At 42.0% G+C, this 20080-nt stretch overlaps 1 protein-coding gene and 1 pseudogene across 1 annotated transcript; one reads left to right on the top strand and one right to left on the bottom strand.

Moving 5' to 3' along the window:
* The first annotated feature begins 708 nt into the window (after positions 1-708).
* Positions 709-827, top strand: LOC133501584 (5S ribosomal RNA; annotated as a pseudogene).
* Positions 828-6205: 5378 nt separating this feature from the next.
* On the bottom strand, positions 6206-19862 carry cd4-1 (CD4-1 molecule). The gene is made up of 10 exons (XM_061819015.1): positions 19753-19862; positions 17330-17417; positions 11905-11962; positions 11644-11802; positions 11413-11568; positions 10320-10565; positions 8981-9367; positions 6581-6945; positions 6457-6500; positions 6206-6325 (listed from the first exon to the last, which is right to left on the bottom strand). The coding sequence occupies exons 3-10, from the start codon at positions 11954-11956 to the stop codon at positions 6295-6297; spliced, it is 1440 nt and encodes a 479-aa protein (XP_061674999.1). The 5' UTR covers positions 11957-11962; positions 17330-17417; positions 19753-19862; the 3' UTR covers positions 6206-6294.
* Between the last annotated feature and the right edge of the window lie 218 nt (positions 19863-20080).

Consider the following 20080-nt stretch of genomic DNA (forward strand, 5'->3'; position numbering starts at 1 on the left):
CCTGGTGTAAGGGAGTGTTTAGCCTGCCAGGAGGAGGAAGATGTCTGTGCAGAAGGGGGCCAAAGAGTCAAGAAGGTCCTGGGGAGCCTGATTAAACGTGAGCAAGTCACAGTGTGAGGGCTCTCAAATGCCCGTGTTTAATCCTGCAGTAGGCTGTGGAGTGCAAAATTTCAAATAACATGATATTTACCGGGCGGCACGGTAGGGCAGCTGTAAACAGTTGGCCTCACAGTTCTGAGGTCCAGAGTTCAATCGCGGCCCTGCGTGTGTGGAGTTTGCATGCTTTGCCCATGTTTTCTCCGGGCACTCCGATTTCCTCCCACATCCCGAAAACATGCAACATTAATGGGACACTCTAAATTGTCCCTAGGCGTGATTGTGAGCGTGACTGTTGTCGGTCTCCAGGGGCCCTGTGATTGGCTGGCAACCAGTTCAGGGTGTACCCCGCCTCCTGCCTGTTGACAGCTGGGATAGGCTCCAGCACTCCCGCGACCCTTGTGAGGATAAGCAGCTAAGAAAATGGATGGATGATATTTACCATGAAGCAAGTTTCTGGAAACAAAAGTGTATTTTTGCATTATTGAACACTGTAGTTTTAGTTGTAGCTGCAGGGTAGGTAGTTGAGACATTCTGGGGTCCAGCCTGTTTGAATTTTTTTGTTCTTACGGTAATTGCACGGGTTTTCTCTGGGTATTCAGGCTTCCCCTCGCTTATGGCCATGCTACCCTGAGAACGCCCAATCTCGTCGGATCTTGGAAGCGAAACGGGTTTGGCCCTGGTTAGTACCTGGATGGAAGACTGCCTTGGAATACCAGATGCTGTAAGCTTCTCTCCCCAGCTAGACGGAGAGGGGTTGCATCAGGAAGGGCATCCAGCGTAAAACTGTGCCAAACAAATATGCGTTCATATAAGATGACACGCTGTGGTAACCCCTAACCGGACAAGTCGAAAGGAAAAGAAGAAGATTCTGGCTTCCGCTCAAATTCCAAAAATATGCACTTTAAGTTAATTGGAGAAAAAATTGTCCAAAAGTGTGAACATAAGTGAATCTTAAAACAGGAGTACCTGGAGAAAACCCACGTAGGCACAGGGAGAACATGCAAACTCCACACAGGTGGGGCTGGGATTTGAACCCCGCTCCCCAGAACTGTGAACCACATGTGTTAACCAGTCATACAGCACATCCATCACATTCTAATTTCATGAATCATGAAATACTTCACATTGTATTGTAACCCGAGCCACTTTTTGGAGGTACTGTAAGTTCTCCCACATATTCAAATTTATTGAGCTGTGCCTGAGTTATGAGTATATTGAATTAATTAAAAGTAATCATTTTGGCCAGTGGAGAAAGTTTAGGTTCATGCAGTTATATGAATTAGGAAGAAATTTGCATTGGAAAAGAGACAAAACAGACAAATGTAGTGCAGCAGGAGATGATTTTCAAAATAGACATTATTATTATTATTACACAGGATAAGTGCTCTTTATTGCCTTGTGTATGCCAACTTTTCTTGTACGGTAGTAACGGTCCATGCATAATGCATACACTTATTGATCCCAGAAGAAATGCACTTATTTAATCTTGCAGTAGTTTATTTCATTCCCCCTCCGACATGTTTTATGTCACCACTGGTAAGAGGCAATAATACTGTAAGCAAATATAAACATGAGTCATATTTACTGCAAGTAATTAATGGGAAGAACTTATGTTACATTGTATTCAGGTCCACACAACTGTGCGGATCTTTTTTTAATCATTAAAATATTGGAAGCTTATGGCAACATTGTCCTAAATTTGACAGTAAATAAACATAAATATACATTTGGATGATGAAATTTATGCAGTTGTGTACAGTTTCTTTTGCCGCACGGGTTTTACGTAAATGTGGAGGTCCCCAGCAAGTATACAGTACTACTACAATACAGCTTTCAACGGTTTTTCTATTTCAGAAAAGAAAGAAAAAATAAAAATAAGATTTTAAATGAAACATTATGGCAATATTATATTTTAAAAATATTATTATTAAAATAATATATTAAAAGATGTGGTGTTTGTTGAGCAGCAACAGAGAGAATTGGGAATAACAGGAAAACACACACACGAAATCCAGATTAAGCCATATATATATATATATATATATATATACAGGTCCTCGGTCTTATTTGCGCCTTCTTCGCCTCACTGGTTTTCTATCATTGACTAAAAGTTTTTGCAGTCTGTGTGGTGAAATACAGTCCTCCCAACTTTTCTTCAACACAACAGCGCCACTAAAACAATAAGGCCGTCATCTATCTGGAATATTAACGCGATAAATAAAGCACCATTCGTGATGGGGGCTGCGCGTACTTCATCATAAATATGTTCATTCCGGTGCTGTGCATTGCAGTGCTTTTGCTTGTGCAATACTTCCTTGAGACGTGGTACAAATACAGAATCTATTGATCGCACTGGAGGCAATTACACTTAATTACCACCAAATGTCTTTCTCTTATGCGCCATCTAATGCAATGCTGACAACAAAGAACACTACAATGTCTCAGAATGGAAGCATGAACTCAATAGTCAACATTAAAGTTTGAGAGTGAACGTTGATACGTGACACTTACAAAGGTAAAATACGTTTTTCTTGAACAACTTTCTTACTTTTTGTCCTACTCGCACACACCCACTTGCTCCACTTGCAAAAACATCTTCCAAGTAAATAATTACATTGCATGGTTTATTCATTGCCTTGATATTGTTCCTCACCGCCTGCCTTCCTTGATGTCTTGAATCACATGGGAGGAGGTATGAAGCGTATGACTGATCATTTTACTGTCTTGACCTCTCGTTATACTGCTTGGCTGTCTCGCACACTCCAACTTGTTACACTCAAAAATATTCTTGCTCTCAAAGAACAACATTATTGGCCGGAATAGTCCGTCTATTGCCCTGATATCTCTCATCTCCACTTGTCTGCCTCACACATATCCCATGGATCTACTCGCAAAACTACTCTGATTGGCAGGAATAGTGTCACATTGGAGGAGTTACAATGCGCATGATGGGTCTGTGTATTGCCTTGACTCCACTGCTTGCTTGCCTTGCACACACCCACTTGTTCTACTCACAAAATGTATTTATGAAAAAAAAAAAACATTTGACTGGCTGGAGAGGTATCACCTGGGAGGATTTACCAAGTACTCAATTTGGTCTGTGCACTGACTTGACTTTTCTCTTCACTTTTGCCCTGCACCTACTTGCCAAAAACAATCTTGATTGGCTAGAGTGAGGTCACATGGGAGGAGTTAGAATGCAAGTGATGGGTCTTTGCTTTTGGTCTCTTCACCACTTGCCCGACTCGCCATCACCAACTTGTTCTACTTGCAAAACGCTCCTCTTTTCATTGGCTGCTAACACACAAGGGGTAGTTACGAAGCGCAACTTTTGTTTGGTTTCTCAGTTCACTACTCAATTAAAGTGAGTTAAAGAAAAGCAATGAAGAATTGCATTTCATATGGGAAACGTTAAATTGAGAACTTTGCTCAATTTTGGAAGTTCTACTACACTCGACCCTCCATAACAACTTTTAAGTATAATGGCAATACAGGGAGTCCTCGGGTTAAGATGGTCTCGACCTAAGACGTTTCGATTTTACGTCCGTCCCTCGTCCGCCATTTTGTCTGGCTTATGCTTGTCTGTGTTTGTACGCCGGGAGTATCTTTGCATTTTTCGCCCTCCTTTTTTGACATTATCGCCCCAAAGAAGAAAGCTGTGTCTTTTAGCAGTGCTTCTGAAGCCATAAGAAAATTCATTACCATGGAAACGAAGCTCAAGATCGTAAAACGATTGGCGAAAGGAGAGACACCAACACCACCAAGGCTTCAATCGGTTGACCGTGGTGACAATTATTTATAAGACAAAAGCCCATATCTTAGCGCTTGTGAAGAGTTCTGTTCCAATGTCGGATACAATGATCACAAAACAAGGTTCTTTGATACTTGTGCTGATGGAGAAGATTGAGGACCAGGTTCCTTCGCAATAGCTAAGCACAGCCACCTCTCAGCAGTCATGCTAAGTACAGTACATCATCTTCTTTATTTCAGTGTATTTGTTTTTAATACAAAGTATTTTGATGTAAAATTCTGACTTTAATGGTGGAATGCGACTTAGGTCGAAATTCGAGTTGAGTCGCTACTGTAAGAACGGATCTCAGTCGTAGACTGAGGACTCCCTGTATTCCAGGAAACATCATTTTCAATCCAAAGTTGATATGTTGAGGCACGTACCTCAATTTAGTATTTAACATTTGTTTTGGTAAGGGCTGTCTTTTGAAACACATGCTTCTTCTTTCGTATAATTGGCGAGAGTGTTGTCTGACTCCAAACGGGAGGCTGTTCCTCTCCACCGCTAATTGGCTTGATGAAATGTCTTTCTGCCTGACTGGCTGTCAAATTGCACTGCGTTACATCACGCGACAGATGAGAGTCACAAGGTGAAGGAACAAGGACGCATCTTTGACTGATCAACTTAAAGAGAGGAGGAAGGGGGCTATCGTTGCGCGAAAAGTAAAAGGAAAGGGAAAAGCAGATTACGGTCTGCTGAAGCAACAGTGTGAGCATCTGTCGTGTGTGTCTTTCTGTGTCACAAGTGATTAATGTGGCAGTTTTTTGATGAATATGTACCATCAAATAAAGTGGGGTAACTGTATTACCACAAATTGGCTCTTGGTAGATGAGTTAAGGGAAGGGTTTTGTGGGTGGGGTGGGGTGGGGGGGTTTCCTCAATATGCCGCCAAACTCATGTCTGCATATGAAAAGTTGGGGGAGGGGGGGAATCGTTTGCCCCCAACACCAAATTCACAGATAAAAATGGAATTGGTTGGACATGTCTATCATAAGAGGATGTACAAAAAAGTGTGAAGGACCAATGCTCAAACTATAAAGGGAAATCGGACATTTTGGTTTGAAGCAGTCATAGGATTAGAAATGAGCTCATGAGAGGGACAGCCAAAGTTGGATGTTTTGGAGACAAGATTCGAGAGAGCAGACTTCGATGGTTTGGACACGTCCAGAGGCGAGAGAGTGAGTATATTGGTAGAAGGGTGCTGAGGATGGAGGTCCCAGGCAAAAGAGCGAGGAAGACAAAAGAGAAGGTTGACAGATGTTGTGAGGGAGGACATGAAGACTGTGGGTGTTAGAGAGGAAGATGGACGAGATAGGCTTAGATGGGAAAAAGATGACACGCTGTGGCGACCCCTACTCGGGACAAGCCGAAAGGAAAAGAAGAAGATTTTGTGTCAGTTCCAAAGATTGTACCTGTTGGAGTCCTGCTTGGGGGAATTTGTGCAAATGACCCCCAATCTGAGTTTTCTATTGTAGCGGAACACGGCATCAACCTTTGAAGAGGATTTTGTGGCTTCACCATGGAGAAGTTACAGAAAACTCACCAGTTTTTTGCAAATTAATGAACTCTGGTCAAATTTGTATTGGTCCTGAGTAGGATCACTGGAAACTCTCACAGTTACACCCCATGGAAAGTTTGAAGAGAAACAAATACCCGATAAAATCTGAAATTTGCTGGACCCTTCTATCATACCAGGACGTAATAAAAAGTCTGAAGGATCCATGTTAGGAACTTTTGCGAATTTATATTTTGGGGATTGGCAACAATTTTGGAAATTTTATTTTAGGATCCTATCCTCAGTTTTACAGTACAATACACACCTATTTGCTTTTGTTGTGTTCAAGCCAATGTATTAAAAGTATTGCTTTGCCACTAACTGTACATGACAATTACGACTCATTTTGAGGGTGTCAATTACTGTAAAATTTTGCACTATTTATGGCCGGATTCAGTCCTTATCCATCGCAAATGGAGGGGCTCACTGTTTTGTGACAAAACAATGGTTTCATGATGTATAATTACTGGAGGTTGTTTAGTATTTGTGTTGATGTGTGCCTTTAAGGGGTGTGGCCTAGGTAGTGACATCAAGGGCTCCAGCTCAATTGCGACCCAATGATGATGAGCAGTCTTGAAAATGGATGATGGATGAATAGATGCATGAACTAGAACCAAACAAGATTTCACTGTCCAATGCAAAAGCATGTATGCATTTTATTTTTATCTTTGAAAAAAATTAAAAAGTAAAATGTGTTTGTAATTACAATATATATAACATGCTGCGACGCATTAAGCGATATTACAGTTCCAAGGGCTCGGTGACATCATCTGTTAGTGTCGCTGCGATGCATGACTTGCAATTTCTTGCTTTAAAGCGCCGTCGTTATTTTGAAACGTTGCAGGACGCATTATATTCTGTAGACTCCTTTGGGCTTCGGCCTGCAACGGAAATAAGAGAATATGAAAGAGATGTCTGTCGGAAATTTTACACGGCATGTTTTATTCAGAATGTCCGGCCCGTGGGGATCATGAATGTGTTGAAGCCATGAGAAGCGGTTTTCGGTTCATACTGTTTGCAGCGGCAGACGCGATGTCGGTGGCCTCTTGTGTTCCGCTGAGCCAAACAGAGAAAGAGACACAAAATGTTTTTTTTTTTTTTAAACAACTGAACAGAAACAAAGACATTTTCCTTACCTGTCGGCGTTTCCAAGTGATGTAAATAAGGCAGATTAAGACAGTGATGGACCCCGCACTGCCGCAGATGGTCACAAGCATCCAGGTACTCGAACACTGGCTGACGGTCAAGGTGATGTCAGCGGACGTCAGCCTTGTGTCATTCCGCCACAGCTCGCACCTCCACCTGCCGCCGTCATCCATGCCCACTTCTGAAATGTTGATTTGGGTGGAGTTCCGAAGCCCAGAGCTGGGCAGAGCTTGGGCAGGAGACGACTCAGGCGCAAACCACTTCACCCAATGGTCTTTGGGGAAGGGGTGGCCCAGGCTGCAGGTCAGAATGACGCTTTGGCCGCAGCTAAGCTCCGATCCCGCTGAGGAAACAACTAAATGGAAGGACCGAAAGACATTGTGGTTTTTGGTTGTTATGAAACTGTCGTGACAAAAAAAAGTTACCCCCCCCAAAAAAAAATGAGTTGTACCTTGTCCTATGAGTGTGCCAACTTTCAAGCTTTATCTATTTTGAGTTTTATATAATTTGAGGTTTCTCTCACCCTGCTGAACATGCTGACATCAGGATTTGGGACTGTTTTAATGCCACTTCCCCCCTCTTCTCCCCCCTCCTTAGAGAGAGCGCAAGGTAACAATAATGGTAGTGAAGCTCTTGCTCTTAAGGGTCATCCTATTCTCCACTCAATGTTTTTTTTTCTTAAATTTTTAAAATCTCACCTGCAGCTTTTTATCCCCAATTACCTCCCATATTTAACCTTGTGTCTCGTTCTGTGTCACCATCATCAGTTTATTGCAAACCGTGGTCATCAACTATTGAAATCTATAATCCGGTTCAAGACCTGGATCAAAAATAAACGGTACTGAGGCTTGCAATTACTGCATAATGCTTACGACTGCAAAACAGCATACGGAGAGGTCTATTTTTCATCCCTGAAGCTAAATAATGTATTCGACAGTAAAAGGAAACAAGTACAACATAGCTAACATCTTTTCAGATTAGAAATACTCATAACAGAGTTAAACAATTACATTGGATAGTATTGCTCCTCTGCTGAGCATTCCCAATAAAACAAGTAGAGCATGACAGGTTTCACGGTAAAATCACACCGGGGAAACATGAAAGCAAAACAACTCTCTTGTTGCGAGCCGACATCTTGACGAATGAGATTAAAAAAAGACAAAGAAATTCCAATTAAAATGTGAAAATTCATAACCTTACTCTGTCCATCCATTTTCTGAGCTGCTTATCCGCACAAGGGTCGGAGGAGTGCTGGAGCCTATCCCAGCTATCTGGCAGGGCCAGGATTTGAATGCCGGTCCGGAGAACTGTGAGGTCAACAGTTGTTCCACCGTACCATCCTGTACTAAAACTAATAAAATAAAAACAAAAATTTATTGCTGAAAAAATCTCCAGCACAATATGTAGAGTACTATATTAATATAAAAATATTCTAGGCACAGCTGAGGCCAAGAGGGCGTCCAGATTGGTGGCCCTAGTATTGCAAGTTTGCTTTTTGCAGAGGATGTGGTTCTGTTGGCTTCATCAAGCCGTGATCTCCAACTCTCACTGGAGCGGTTCACACCTGATTGTGATGCGGATGGGATGAGAATCAGCACCTCTACATCTGAGACCGTGGTCCTCTGTCGGAAAAGGGTGCTGTGTCCTCTCCGGGTCAGGGATGAGATCCTGCCCTCAGTGGAGGAGTTCAAGTATCTTGTTCATGAGTGAGGGAAGAATGGAACGGGAGAGTGACAGGCAGATCGGCGCAGCGTCTGCAGTAATTCAGACTTTTTATGGGTCCGTTGTGGTGACGAAGGAGCGAAGCTGAAAGGCAATTTACCGGTCGATCTGTGGTCACAATCTGTGGGTCATGAGCGAAAGAACAATATGCCGCATACAAGCGGCCGAAATGAGTTTGCTCTGCAGGGTGTCCGGGCTCTCCCTTAGAGATAGGGTGAGAAGCTCGGTCATCCGGGAGGGGCTGCTCCTCCGCATTGAGAGGAGCCAGATGAGGTGGCTGGGGCATTTGATTCGGATGCCTCCCAGACGCCTCCCTGGTGAGGTGTTCCAGGCACATGCCACCGGAAGGAGACCCCTCGGACGACCTCAAAATGTGCTGGAGAGACGATGTCACTCGGCGGGCCTGGGAATGCCTCGGGATCCCTCGGAAGAGCGAGAGGAAGTGGCTGGGGAAAGGGAAGTCTGGGTATCACTGCTGAAGCTACTCCGCCCACGACTCGACCCGGAGAAGCGATAGAAAATGAATGGATGATCAGACATTTTGACATTTATTTCATTAAAATATCTACATTTCCAAATCCTAGTATCTATTTTTGTGCGTAATTTTCAAATGTAACTATTGAGATGCCAAATTTGGATGCTGCACTCATCAACATGTGTGGACTCACCCTGGAGCACCTCAACTCTCACAGCCCTGCGCAGAAAGAAGCCGTTCCTAAATTTGAAGTCACACATGTAGATTCCTCTGTCTTCTGCTTGCCATTGATTTTTGCTCAAAGTGACCTGGTCATTTTGGAGCTGTGCAATAAAATTGATTCCCCTGCTTGAGTTTGATTTCCAGCCTGATTTCTCATCGTTTGTGGAGAAGGACAAGATGTTCTCAGCATTTATGAGCAGCTCACGGGAGAACAACTTTGATAAGTAGTGCCAGTGGACTCTCTTGACCCCCCTGGATTTGAGTTGTTCCCAGGAGACATTAGGGGTAAACGGACAGGGGATGCTGAGAGGTGAATGTTCTGAGGTGTACAGAGGATACTTGGGATCTGGAGAGAGGTCTGGAAAAATGAGGGAGAACGAAGTCAAGCTCAGAAGCACTGGCTAATAATGATTGTTAGTAATTCAGTATATGTATGAAGCTTTGAAATATACATAAATAATAAAATAAATACTTGTTTGCTACTTCACGGGTTTCGTCTATTGTGGGGGTAATCTGGAACAGAACACCTATGATAAATGAGGGATTATTGTCGTTGAAAATGCATCTCTATGATGTCTAATTATAGGAAAAAATGTTGTTTTTGTTGATTTATTTCATATGTAAGGTTTTTGGCTAAATTGAAATCTACTTAGTTTTGCGCTGTTGGTTTTCATCATTTGATTGCTGGACTTTTCAAGATCAAAACTTGATAAAAACTATCAAACACTTTTTCAAATCTAATTGAAACTAACGGAATTTGAAAAACAAAAAAGTCAAGATAAAATTAAAAAAAAAACTCATAATAAAACAAATAATCTGATTCATCCACATGCCACTGAGTCTCCTTATCGTTTGATATAGGCAATAAAGTAAAGGTGCAACAATTCATCGATAACTAATCGATTCTGAAATTAATGGACAACTAATCTGATAATCAATGAATCATTTAGCAATGATGTTGGACTTAAAATTGTTCAACTCCTTAATTAGAATTTCAGGCTCAGAAAATATTCACAGATTTCTTTAGTCCTCCCTGGAATCAGACTGATGATATGATAATCAATTTATGTCTGCGCATTTTGTGCACTTTCCGTTTGAAATAATGTCCTGTTTTTGAATGAGGGGATGGACTGTTGATTTTTTTTTTTTTTAAATGTTTTTCATCGATGAACTGAAGTAAGTGACAGCAATTTCAAAACAATCCTTAGCCCTCAGGTGAATGTTTTTTCCGGCCCAGGAGATAAACAATTGACTAAACATTTTCTCTTCGGTTCTGTTCTGAAGCTTCACGAACACTTTAGACGGCTCACCAAGAACCGAAAGGAAAAGTGAAGCCCTGTCCTCCCCGCCGTCCTTCACAACAATGCAGCTCCACCAGCCAGTGTCTCGTTTCGAGACGTGAATGTAGAGCCCTCCTCCGGTCTGACGAGTCCTCTCTCCTGCCGGACTCAGCCAGTATATGTCAGGGCTCTGGTAAATCGGAGGGGTCTCCACGTGGCAGGAGAGTGTCACGGTTTCTTTGGGCAGCACAGCAGAATATGCCGACTTGACAGATACTAAGGAGGTGGAATGGCAGATGAAGTCAGATGAAGGGTTAGGGCCATCCATCCATGCATCCATCCATTTTTTTAGTCGCTTATCCTCACAAGAGTCGCAGGGAGTGCTGGAGCCTTTCCCAGCTGTCAACGGGCAGAGGCGGGGTACACCCTCAACTGATCACCAACCAGTCACACACGCATATAGAAAAATAATTGTTCACATTTACACCTCTGAACAATTTAGATGACTCAATGAACAGATTGTGCATGTGTTTTGAAATGCAGCAGGAAGCTGCAGGGTCTGGAGAAAACCTACACAAGACCAGAAAGAAGATTCAAACCCAAAACCTTTTGACTGTGAGGCACACGTGCTAACTACGACTTCACTGTGCTGCCCTTTAAAGTTTCAAATTGCATTCATATTGTTGAGAAACAACATAAAAACCATAAAGTTATGTTGCCTTTCTTTGTATCCTTATGGATTCATATTTATTTATTTTTGTGTGTATTTTGGAAATTAAATATAACTTGTGAAATGGTGATTGGCTGGCAACCAGTTCAGGGTGTACCCCGCATCCTGCCCGTAGATAGCTGGGATAGGCTCCGGCACTCCCTGCGACCCCTGTGAGGATAAGTGGCTCGGAAGATGGATGGATGGATGGGTTCAAATCTATAATTTTTTAGGCACTTCCTCCCTAATTTAAAAAAAAAAAAAAATAGTAAGCATCGGGTCAACTGAAGGCTCTAAATTGTCCATAGGAACGAATGTGACTGATTGCTCGTCCATATACAGTATGGTCACTGATTGACTACCGCCCATAGTCAGATCAACAACCAAAAAGTCTTCATATTAAAGAATGGTAACCTGTGATTTTGGCGAGTCTAAAGCTTTTCAGTGGAGTGACGCCACCATTTTGTTGAATATATCTTGAAAAGACCACAGTGCCAAAGTCTTGCTCTTGGACTCCGGTGATGCTGAGCGCGTTTTTGGATACGGACAACCTGTGGGCCCAACGCTCATCTGCAAGCAAAGATAAGATAAAGATAAGAATCATGCCTCAAGAGATCATTTAAACGCACGGGGATACAAGCAAACCTTTCGTGAATGACCAGCCAATTAAGGGGTTCATCCAGGCCAGGCGGCCTTTGGACAATTTACTGTGGGACCAGTACAAGTACTTGGAGCTGGCCTCGACCTCTTCCGGCCTCAGGGTGACTGTGTCTCCCTCCTTGACATACAGCAGCTCCTCGCAGCCTGCGTGACACATGCAGCCCCCCCCAAAAAAAAGTTAGGAAGCGTCCCACTCAGCTGAACTTGAATAATTTTAGTCATAACATAAAGAACCGTATAACTTACGTGTAGTCCACATGAGAGCAGTCATGATCAGCATCTGTATCATCACCTTCATACTGGCCTGTAAATACGAAGAGGAAAACATGAAGTTTGAGGAATTTCATGTTGAAGAAAACGGTTTGATATGTGAAGAATCGATAGAAATAAATGCACTTTTCCACGCTATTCAAATTTGAGGTGACAAAGTATGATCTGAGAAATGTTTTCGACATCATGAGCATTGTTGAGGATGTTCATGTGGGCCTTCAGAGAAACAAATCAATCCCATTTCATGTGTCTGTACAAAATGTATGGCGGGGACACTGGGAAGCGACGACGTGTAGCAGGAAGTGACAACACTTGCGGTGGTCTCGGATTTGAGGAACTTAGCGGCGAGAAAAAGTCGAGAGTGGGCGGACTGCGGCGGGCTTTACGCGAGCGTTCGTGGAGGGTTGCGGTGGGCCTTGATTTAGCAAAGATTCTTATCCTGATTCCCCCCCTTCATGCTTCCTCCCACACTTCTTCTCTTCCAAGAAAGACAAATCCCTCCCTCTCTCGAAAAGAAACCACAGCACACGAAGACAGCTTAAAAACTTGTCTTCTTTTTTTTTAACTTCTCTCAATGCAGTTGTTAAGACTTCCATTCATTCTTGGCCAAAGTTTGTATTAGATCACCTTGTAAAGCAAGTGTCCTCCTGAATGTGATGTATAAAATCCCACCTTTCCAATTTAAGAATACATTGGGGCGGGGGGGGGGACTCTACTCACTCCTGTTAAAGTGCCAGGTTTTTCTCATATAACAAATTGAGACCGAGATGAATAATTTCCAGATTGTTTTACACCATTTATGTGACCTGTAATTTGCAAAAGTCATTTCAAATATATTTTTGAATATTTTTGAGAGACGAAGTAAAATTAACCAACTGAAATAATATGGGTGCTTAAGTGTCCACACCCTCCATTATTATTTGGCAAGGCATTATTTGTCGTGAGGATCCTAGTGGAAAAGTACTGAGAAGGTCAGAAGGAGCTACATTGTGCCTTTGTGGCTCTAGAGAAAGCCTATGACAGAGTACCAAGAGAGGAACTGCATGCGGAAGTCTGGTGTGGTGGAGAAATGTTAGAATAGTACAGGACATGCATGACGGTAGCAAAACAATGGTAAAGTGTACTGTAGGTGTGACAGAAGAATTTAAGTTGGATGTGGGACCGCATCGGGGGTCAGCTCTGAGCCCCTTCCTGTTTGCTGTGGTAATAGATAGGCTGACAGATGAGGTTAAACTGGAATCCCCTTGGACCATGATCTTCCCAGATGATCCTGTGATCTGCAGTGAAAGCAGGGACCAGATGGAGGAACAATTAGAAAGATGGAGGCGCGCACTAGAAAGGAGAGGAATGAAGATTAGCTGAAGTAAAACAGAATATATGTGTGTGAAAGAGAGGCTTGGTGGGGGAAGAGTGAGGCGACAGGGAGAAGAGATAACGCGGGTGGATGACTTCGAATACTTGGGGTGAACAATACAGAGCAATGGAGAGTGTGGTAAGGAAGTGAAGAAACGGGTGCAAGCGAGGTGGAACAGTTGGCAGAAGGTGTCTGGTGTTCTATGTGATAGAAGAGTATCTGCTAGGATGAAGGGCAAAGTTTACAAAACAGTGGTGAGGCCGGCCATGATGTACGGATTAGAGACAGTGGCACTGAAGAAACAACAGGAAGCAGAACTGGAGGTGGCAGAAATGAAGATGTTGAGGTTCTCGCTCGGAGTGACCAGGTTGGATAGGATTAGAAATGAGCTCATTAGAGGGACAGTCAAAGTTGGATGTTTTGGAGACAAGATTCGAGAGAGCAGACTTCGATGGTTTGGACATGTTCAGAGGCGTGAGAGTGAGTATATTGGTGGAAGGGTGCTGCGGATGGCGCTGCCAGGCAAAAGAGCAGGAGGAAGACCAAAGAAAAGGTTGATGGATGTTGTGAGGGAAGGCATGAGGGAAGTGGGTGTTGGAGAGGAGGATGCACGAGAAAGGCTTAGATGGAAAAAGTTGACACGCTGTGGCGACCCTTAACGGGACAAGCTGAAAGCAAACGGACAAGAAGGAGTGTGCTGCATTCAGAATAACCCAATCACATCCAAACTCATGTTGTACTATACTTTACCAAACTGTAACTTTATATTGGCTCTATTGTTCTTCAACAAATGTGTAATACAAATTAAAATCATCCCTGCATTCCCGAGTTCCGTACATTTTTCTGTCGAGAGGGCACAAATCAGGTCATTGGAATTTCTCAAGCTTGTCTACATCACTAGCACAGATCTCTGCCTACGTCTCAACCCGGAGGCAGCGCTACGTAACAAACACGTGGCAGCCAATCAGAGGAAAAGGGTTGATCTTAAAAGCAGATGCAAAACTGGGTCAAACAGAAGCAGCTGTCGGAGGGGCTTTTCCTGGCGTAACACTCATATGGCACAAACAAGGTGTTCTTTGAAATGAAACTGCCACTTTTATACTAAGTTCACATTAGAGAGTCACACTATGGAAGTTAAAATCGCCAAAACATTTGACCTTTAAATTTTCTCTGAGCACCCCAAAGACATTTCATTTGTTCTGGCAGGTTATTTTTGAAATGCTCAAGATTCCCTCTACCTTGTCCAAGGCTGCAGTTTCAGTGGAAGAAAAAAGGACAGCCCAAGGCATGACGCTGCCACCATCACGCTTCATTGCATGTACACTGGTGTTCTTTTGGTGATGAGCACTGTTGTATTTGTGCCAGAGATAGCTTAGCTATTTTTTTTTTTATAATTTAAACTACAGCCTGAGACAATGTGGATGGAATTATGTACAATTCAAAACAGCAGTCATCATTAGCAAAAACAGGACAATGTTCCTCAACATACAATTGTAAGGAATTTAGGGATTTCATCATCTCCGGTCAATATTATCATCAAACGTTTCAGAGAAATCACTGCATCTCTGCGGCAAGGCCGAAAACCAACAATGAATGCCCGTGAACCTTTGATCCTTCAGGCGGAACTGCGTCAAAAACCGACATCACTGTGTGAAGGATATCACCACATGTGCTCAGGAACACTTCAGAAAACCAATGTCAGTGAGTCCAGTTCAGTGCAACTTAAAACTCTACCATGCTACGCAAAAGCCATTTACCAACAACACCCAGAAAGACCGCTGGCTTCTCTGGGCCCAAGCGCATCTAAGATAGACTGGTGAAAAGTGGGAAAGTGTTCTGTTTTTCGACGACTCCACATTTCAAATTGATTTTTGAAATTGTGGACGTCGTGTCCTCTGATCTAAAGAGGAAGAGAATCATCCAGACTCTTATGGATGCAAAGTTCAAAAGCCAGCATTTGTGATGGTATGGTGGTGTGTTAGTGCCAATGGCATGGGTAACTTAGACATCTGTGCAGGCACCATTAATGCTGAAACGTACGTACGGGTGTAGACATCCCCCCCCCACTGTAGCTTTAGGAGAAAAGTGACATATTGATCTTTCAAAAGTGCATTTGGCAGAGAAAGTACTCACTCTGTACTTAAGCAGACACTTGCGCATTAAAATAATGATTCAACAACTTAAAGAGAAGTATAAAGAAAAAGTGCAGACGACAAAAGTAAAAACTAACAGCTAAATATTACTCTTATATGGGCAAAATAGCAATCTTGATCATTTGGAACAAAGTACTGAGCTTTATACATGGAGCACTTTAAAAATCAACCTCAGCTGCAATAAAGTGCTGTACATAAAATAAAACATAAAACAACAACCAAAAAAAAAGTGAAAAACTGCTAACTTAAAAAAAGTCTGCACACAAAATTGTTTTCCACCTTTAATAACTTGTATCACCTTCGTACGGAGAAGTAGAAGAAAAAAATCATTGGACAAAGCATGAACCAACAAAAACACCAAAGATAGTGATAACTAAATATTCTCCACCTTTGTTGTAGATGTTCAATTTTTAGGATTTGAAAGAGAAGTTTTGATCATCAGAAGATGGAAGTTTTTAGATACCCGAAAACTCTCCTTAAGTACAGCATCCAAGTATTTGTACTTTGTCGCTTCCCACTTTTAGTACTACACTACGCTTTGTGGATAGATTGATTTTGACAAAGCGACAAGCTGCTTGTCTGATTCATCGACTGCCAATCGTCTCTCTTGGGAAGCGTGCACGTGCCTTTATGGCAGACGTAATTAAAACGACAACAAGAACACGAGCGGCGCCGCGGCGGAATGCTTCCGATAATGGGAATTCTTTTAAAACGCCAGCATCTCCACTGCTCTCATTATTCTCTTTATGCATGCTGAGATGTATTTGCACGCCGGTTGGGGACGTGAAGGGGAAAAAAAAAAAAAAAAAAAAAAACGCACTTTGTCTAACTTATTGCAATTATTGCCAATTTGCATTGAGAATAATTGCTGGATAGTCTTGATGATTTTTTTTTTTACATTTCAAATCTCATCTGGCCCCCACATATTCCACAATATAGATTAAATAATATCATATGTAATATTATATAATGAAGTATATTTATGTCTATATCTAGTGTATACAGTAGACTCATTAGTATGATCATTTAAAAACATTCAAGAGAATTGCAATTATTTTCCTTTTTTAGGTGTACATCTTTTTAAACATTATAGATGTCTCCAATAATAATAATTAAAACAAACCATTGCGAATTGAAAAACATCTTATTTAATAACGGTTTTAAAAGATGTTGCGAACCAAGGAGGAAAATAAAAATATAAAAAATACAATGATCGCTAATAATATTGATGATATGAATAATTCCGACTAAATAGGACTAAAATGAAAGTATACCATAAATGACGCTGAAACCAAATAAGACAATCAGAAAATAAATTTGGGTTACAGTATGTGATCACTTTATATGTGGCTCATTTCCATCTATCGTGTTTGCAACATATTGACGTGCTTTAATGCGGGCTCTTTCAAATTTTGTGGTGCATTTTTGCATTTTGAAGACCAATTATGATTTTAAACTGATTGCAACTACTATTTACATTCAAATTTCGCCGGGTTCCCCTCAAGCACAACATTCAACGGTGACAACTCCGTTTTCAGGAACAAAAGAAAAGAAAGGAATTTGAAAAGAGTGATTTCCTATTTTTTGGAGAGGGGGGGTAACACATCACATTACAAAAATCATTAATTTTGATGAATATTAATGTTTGATTGATTCATGACAGTTTACCATCAAACGTATAATTCTTCAAGAATTACTTCAATTTAACGGGTATCTTAACCTTTACCGGAAGATAAATGTTGTTCGTTAAAGGCAATTTCGACATAAACCTAACATCTGATGTTCGTCTAATAGATTTTTTTAAAGCGTTGTACATATTGTAATAAGTAACCAGGATAATTTATTTAAACAAAGTTACATGAAGCTGAAATGGAAAAGAACACACTGTACTTACAGTTGTCGATGACAGTACTGAATATTTATCAGCGCACGTTTTTATGACCGCTGGCTTGTTGCACCTCCCACTAGACGCATTGATTGGTCTGCAAACACAAAAACAAAATTACTAATTCAATACTCTATCACAATTACTGCGAGAAGAAATTTCAAATGATCAATTAGAATTTTTGATTTTTTTTTGTAAGTCCACTTTTAACCACAGTTAAGACAAATTTGCACTTTTGCTTAGATTTGCTTAATCACTTCATTACACGGTGTCGACAACATTTTACCTGGTTAAAGTAAATTATCGCTTTATTACACTCTGTGACCCAGATTTTTCTCCATCCATCCATTTTCTTCGCCGCTTATCCTCACGAGGGTCGCGGGGAGTGCTGGATACTATTCCAGCTGTCAACGGGCAGGAGGCAGGGTACACCCTGAACCGGTTGCCAGCCAATCGCAGGGCACATGGAGACAAACAGCCACACTCACAAATCACACCTAGGGGCAATTTAGAGTGTACAATTAATGTTGCATGTTTTTTGGATGTGGGAGGAAACCGGAGTGCCTGGAGAAAACCCACGCAGGCACGGGAGAACATGGAAACTCCACACAGGCGGGACTGGGATCGAACCCGGGACCTCAGAACTGTGAGGCCAACGCTTTCCCAGCCGAGCCACAGTGCCAGATCTTTCTAAAAATGATTTTTTTTTTTTTTTAATTGTCTTTGAATTTTCTGAACTGCCAATCCTGACAAGGGGCACGGGCGGGCGTCCTGGATCCCATCCCAGCCATCTTAGGGCGAGAGGCGAAGGTTACCTCGAACTGGTCGCTAGCCAATTGCATAGAGACAAACAACCACTCACTCATTCACATCTTCGGGGAATTTCGAGTCTTCATTTAATCTATCACGCATGCTTTTGGGATGTGGGAGGAAACCGGAGTGCCCGGCAGGGAACCCACCCGGGTACCTGGGCTTTGAAGACATGGACAGCTTCTTTTTCAACATAAATGCACACATGCAAAGTACAAAGTGGCTTTCCGAGCCAAGTTAAGAAACTACTTGCTTGCTTGCAAAGAGGTGAACTTGGCCCCATCCTTTCTTGTGACCAACTGAGACGTGTTCCAGCTTTTTTGGAACATGAAGACTATTTGCCCCAAAAAACAATAACATCTGCGGTGTACTCAATTTAATAAAGTGTAGGCTGTTTTGTTGTTGTCTTACACAACATGCCACCTTCATCGAAATTGGGCTTTGTAATTAAAGCGCGTTTCTTGCTACAAATTGGACAAAATTCCCACAAGAAAAAGGCCATTGGCGCACTGATTGCATCGCTCATTTGGCAAATGTTGCCAATTGCGCTTTATTGTCTATTTTCATGGTGAGGCGCTAACGCCGTGTCGGCCCGCCGAGGGTACGCCGGATGATTTTGTTGTCGAAAATCACATCATCTGACGCGACTTCGACTGCTGATGATTTGCACTAATGGAACGACACCCCAGGTGCAAAAACATGACGGCGAACACACAAACACCCACACACTGTGTTCATGAGTGTCTCTCTCTCTCTCTCTCTCTCTCTCTCTCTCTCTCTCTCACACACACACACAAACTCAACCACACAGATTAATACAGGTCACTAGGAAACCATGAAATGAGAACACTTTTTTTCTTATGAAAATGCCCCTATTTATGTAACAGAACAGGGTGAACTGTTTGGCCAAAGGGTATCCAAAGAAAAGGATAGTAAGACATTTCTCTTCCCATTTTCACCTCTTTTGTAATAATTTGGGCCTAATTGAAGCCGTGATGCTGTCCGCGTTTATCAGTCTTCTTTTTTTTTTTTTTAGGATATCACAGTTTCGCAGTTGCCTGAACAGCCGTCTCTTATGAAGACTGATCATCATCGGATCTGTGGATGAACATCTTTATCTATTGATCTTAATTTAATCTCATTTTTCTCATTTTAATCTCACACACATCAACAACCGGGTCGAATTTGAGGATTTTGCCTCCCTTTCCATCAACCAAAGCCCGATTCTCTGATGTCTTTTAAAGATTATTGAGAGCAATTATACAATGAGTCGAGTCAAATCTCCATGCAGAACCAACAGTGTCACAAATTTTCTCCCTAATAGGTCACGGGTGACCGCTTCAGGTGGGCCTCAGGGCTGTGCTCTAAGTCCATTTCTATTTCTTTTGTTAACCAGTGCAACTCAAAATCTATTAAAGCGATTTTCTGTAGAGGAAAACACGGATTTAAGTTTAGCTCGGATCCGGGTAGTGGATGCAGGATTATTTTTTTTTTGTGAAATTAAAATGCTCAAAGTCTCGTATCAAAAGCACGTACAGCTATCGCATAGAAATGATGTAAACGTGCTATAAAACTAATTCATGAATGAATGAAACAAATTCAGACTTTATCAGATCACTTACTGTACATCCGAGCTGTGATTGACAGGCGATGTGTCCGGGGTGCAGCCCGCCTCCTGGCTCAACTCAGCTCCAACAAACTTAAATAGAGGAGAGAAATAACAAAAACGAAGGGAGAGATGGAAGACACCTTGAATAAGTACAGTGAGGAGAGAATGTGTGCAGGTGGCTCAGACACACACACACAAGTACACGAGTGTACACGCGCACACGTACTCAGGAAGTCAGACAGTTTCTCATGGAGTTACACAAGTAACACGTAATACTTTGCTTCACAGTATCATTCAAAGCTGTGACAAAATATTGCAGTGATCCTTAATCGATGATCTAT

Source organism: Syngnathoides biaculeatus, chromosome 5 (genome assembly GCF_019802595.1).
Source record: "Syngnathoides biaculeatus isolate LvHL_M chromosome 5, ASM1980259v1, whole genome shotgun sequence".
NCBI classification, from domain to species: domain Eukaryota; kingdom Metazoa; phylum Chordata; class Actinopteri; order Syngnathiformes; family Syngnathidae; genus Syngnathoides; species Syngnathoides biaculeatus.

What these genes read in the sequence shown, in the direction of transcription:
- cd4-1 (XM_061819015.1), bottom strand. Translation starts at nt 11,956, where the DNA reads ATGAAGGTGATGATACAGATGCTGATCATGACTGCTCTCATGTGGACT. An exon ending in TGGCTGGTCATTCACGAAAG is followed by an intron (nt 11,569 to 11,643) that starts GTTTGCTTGTAT and finishes CTTTGCTTGCAG; the next exon opens with ATGAGCGTTGGGCCCACAGG. An exon ending in ACTTTTCCTTTCGGTTCTTG is followed by an intron (nt 9,368 to 10,319) that starts GTGAGCCGTCTA and finishes TCATTTTTCCAG; the next exon opens with ACCTCTCTCCAGATCCCAAG.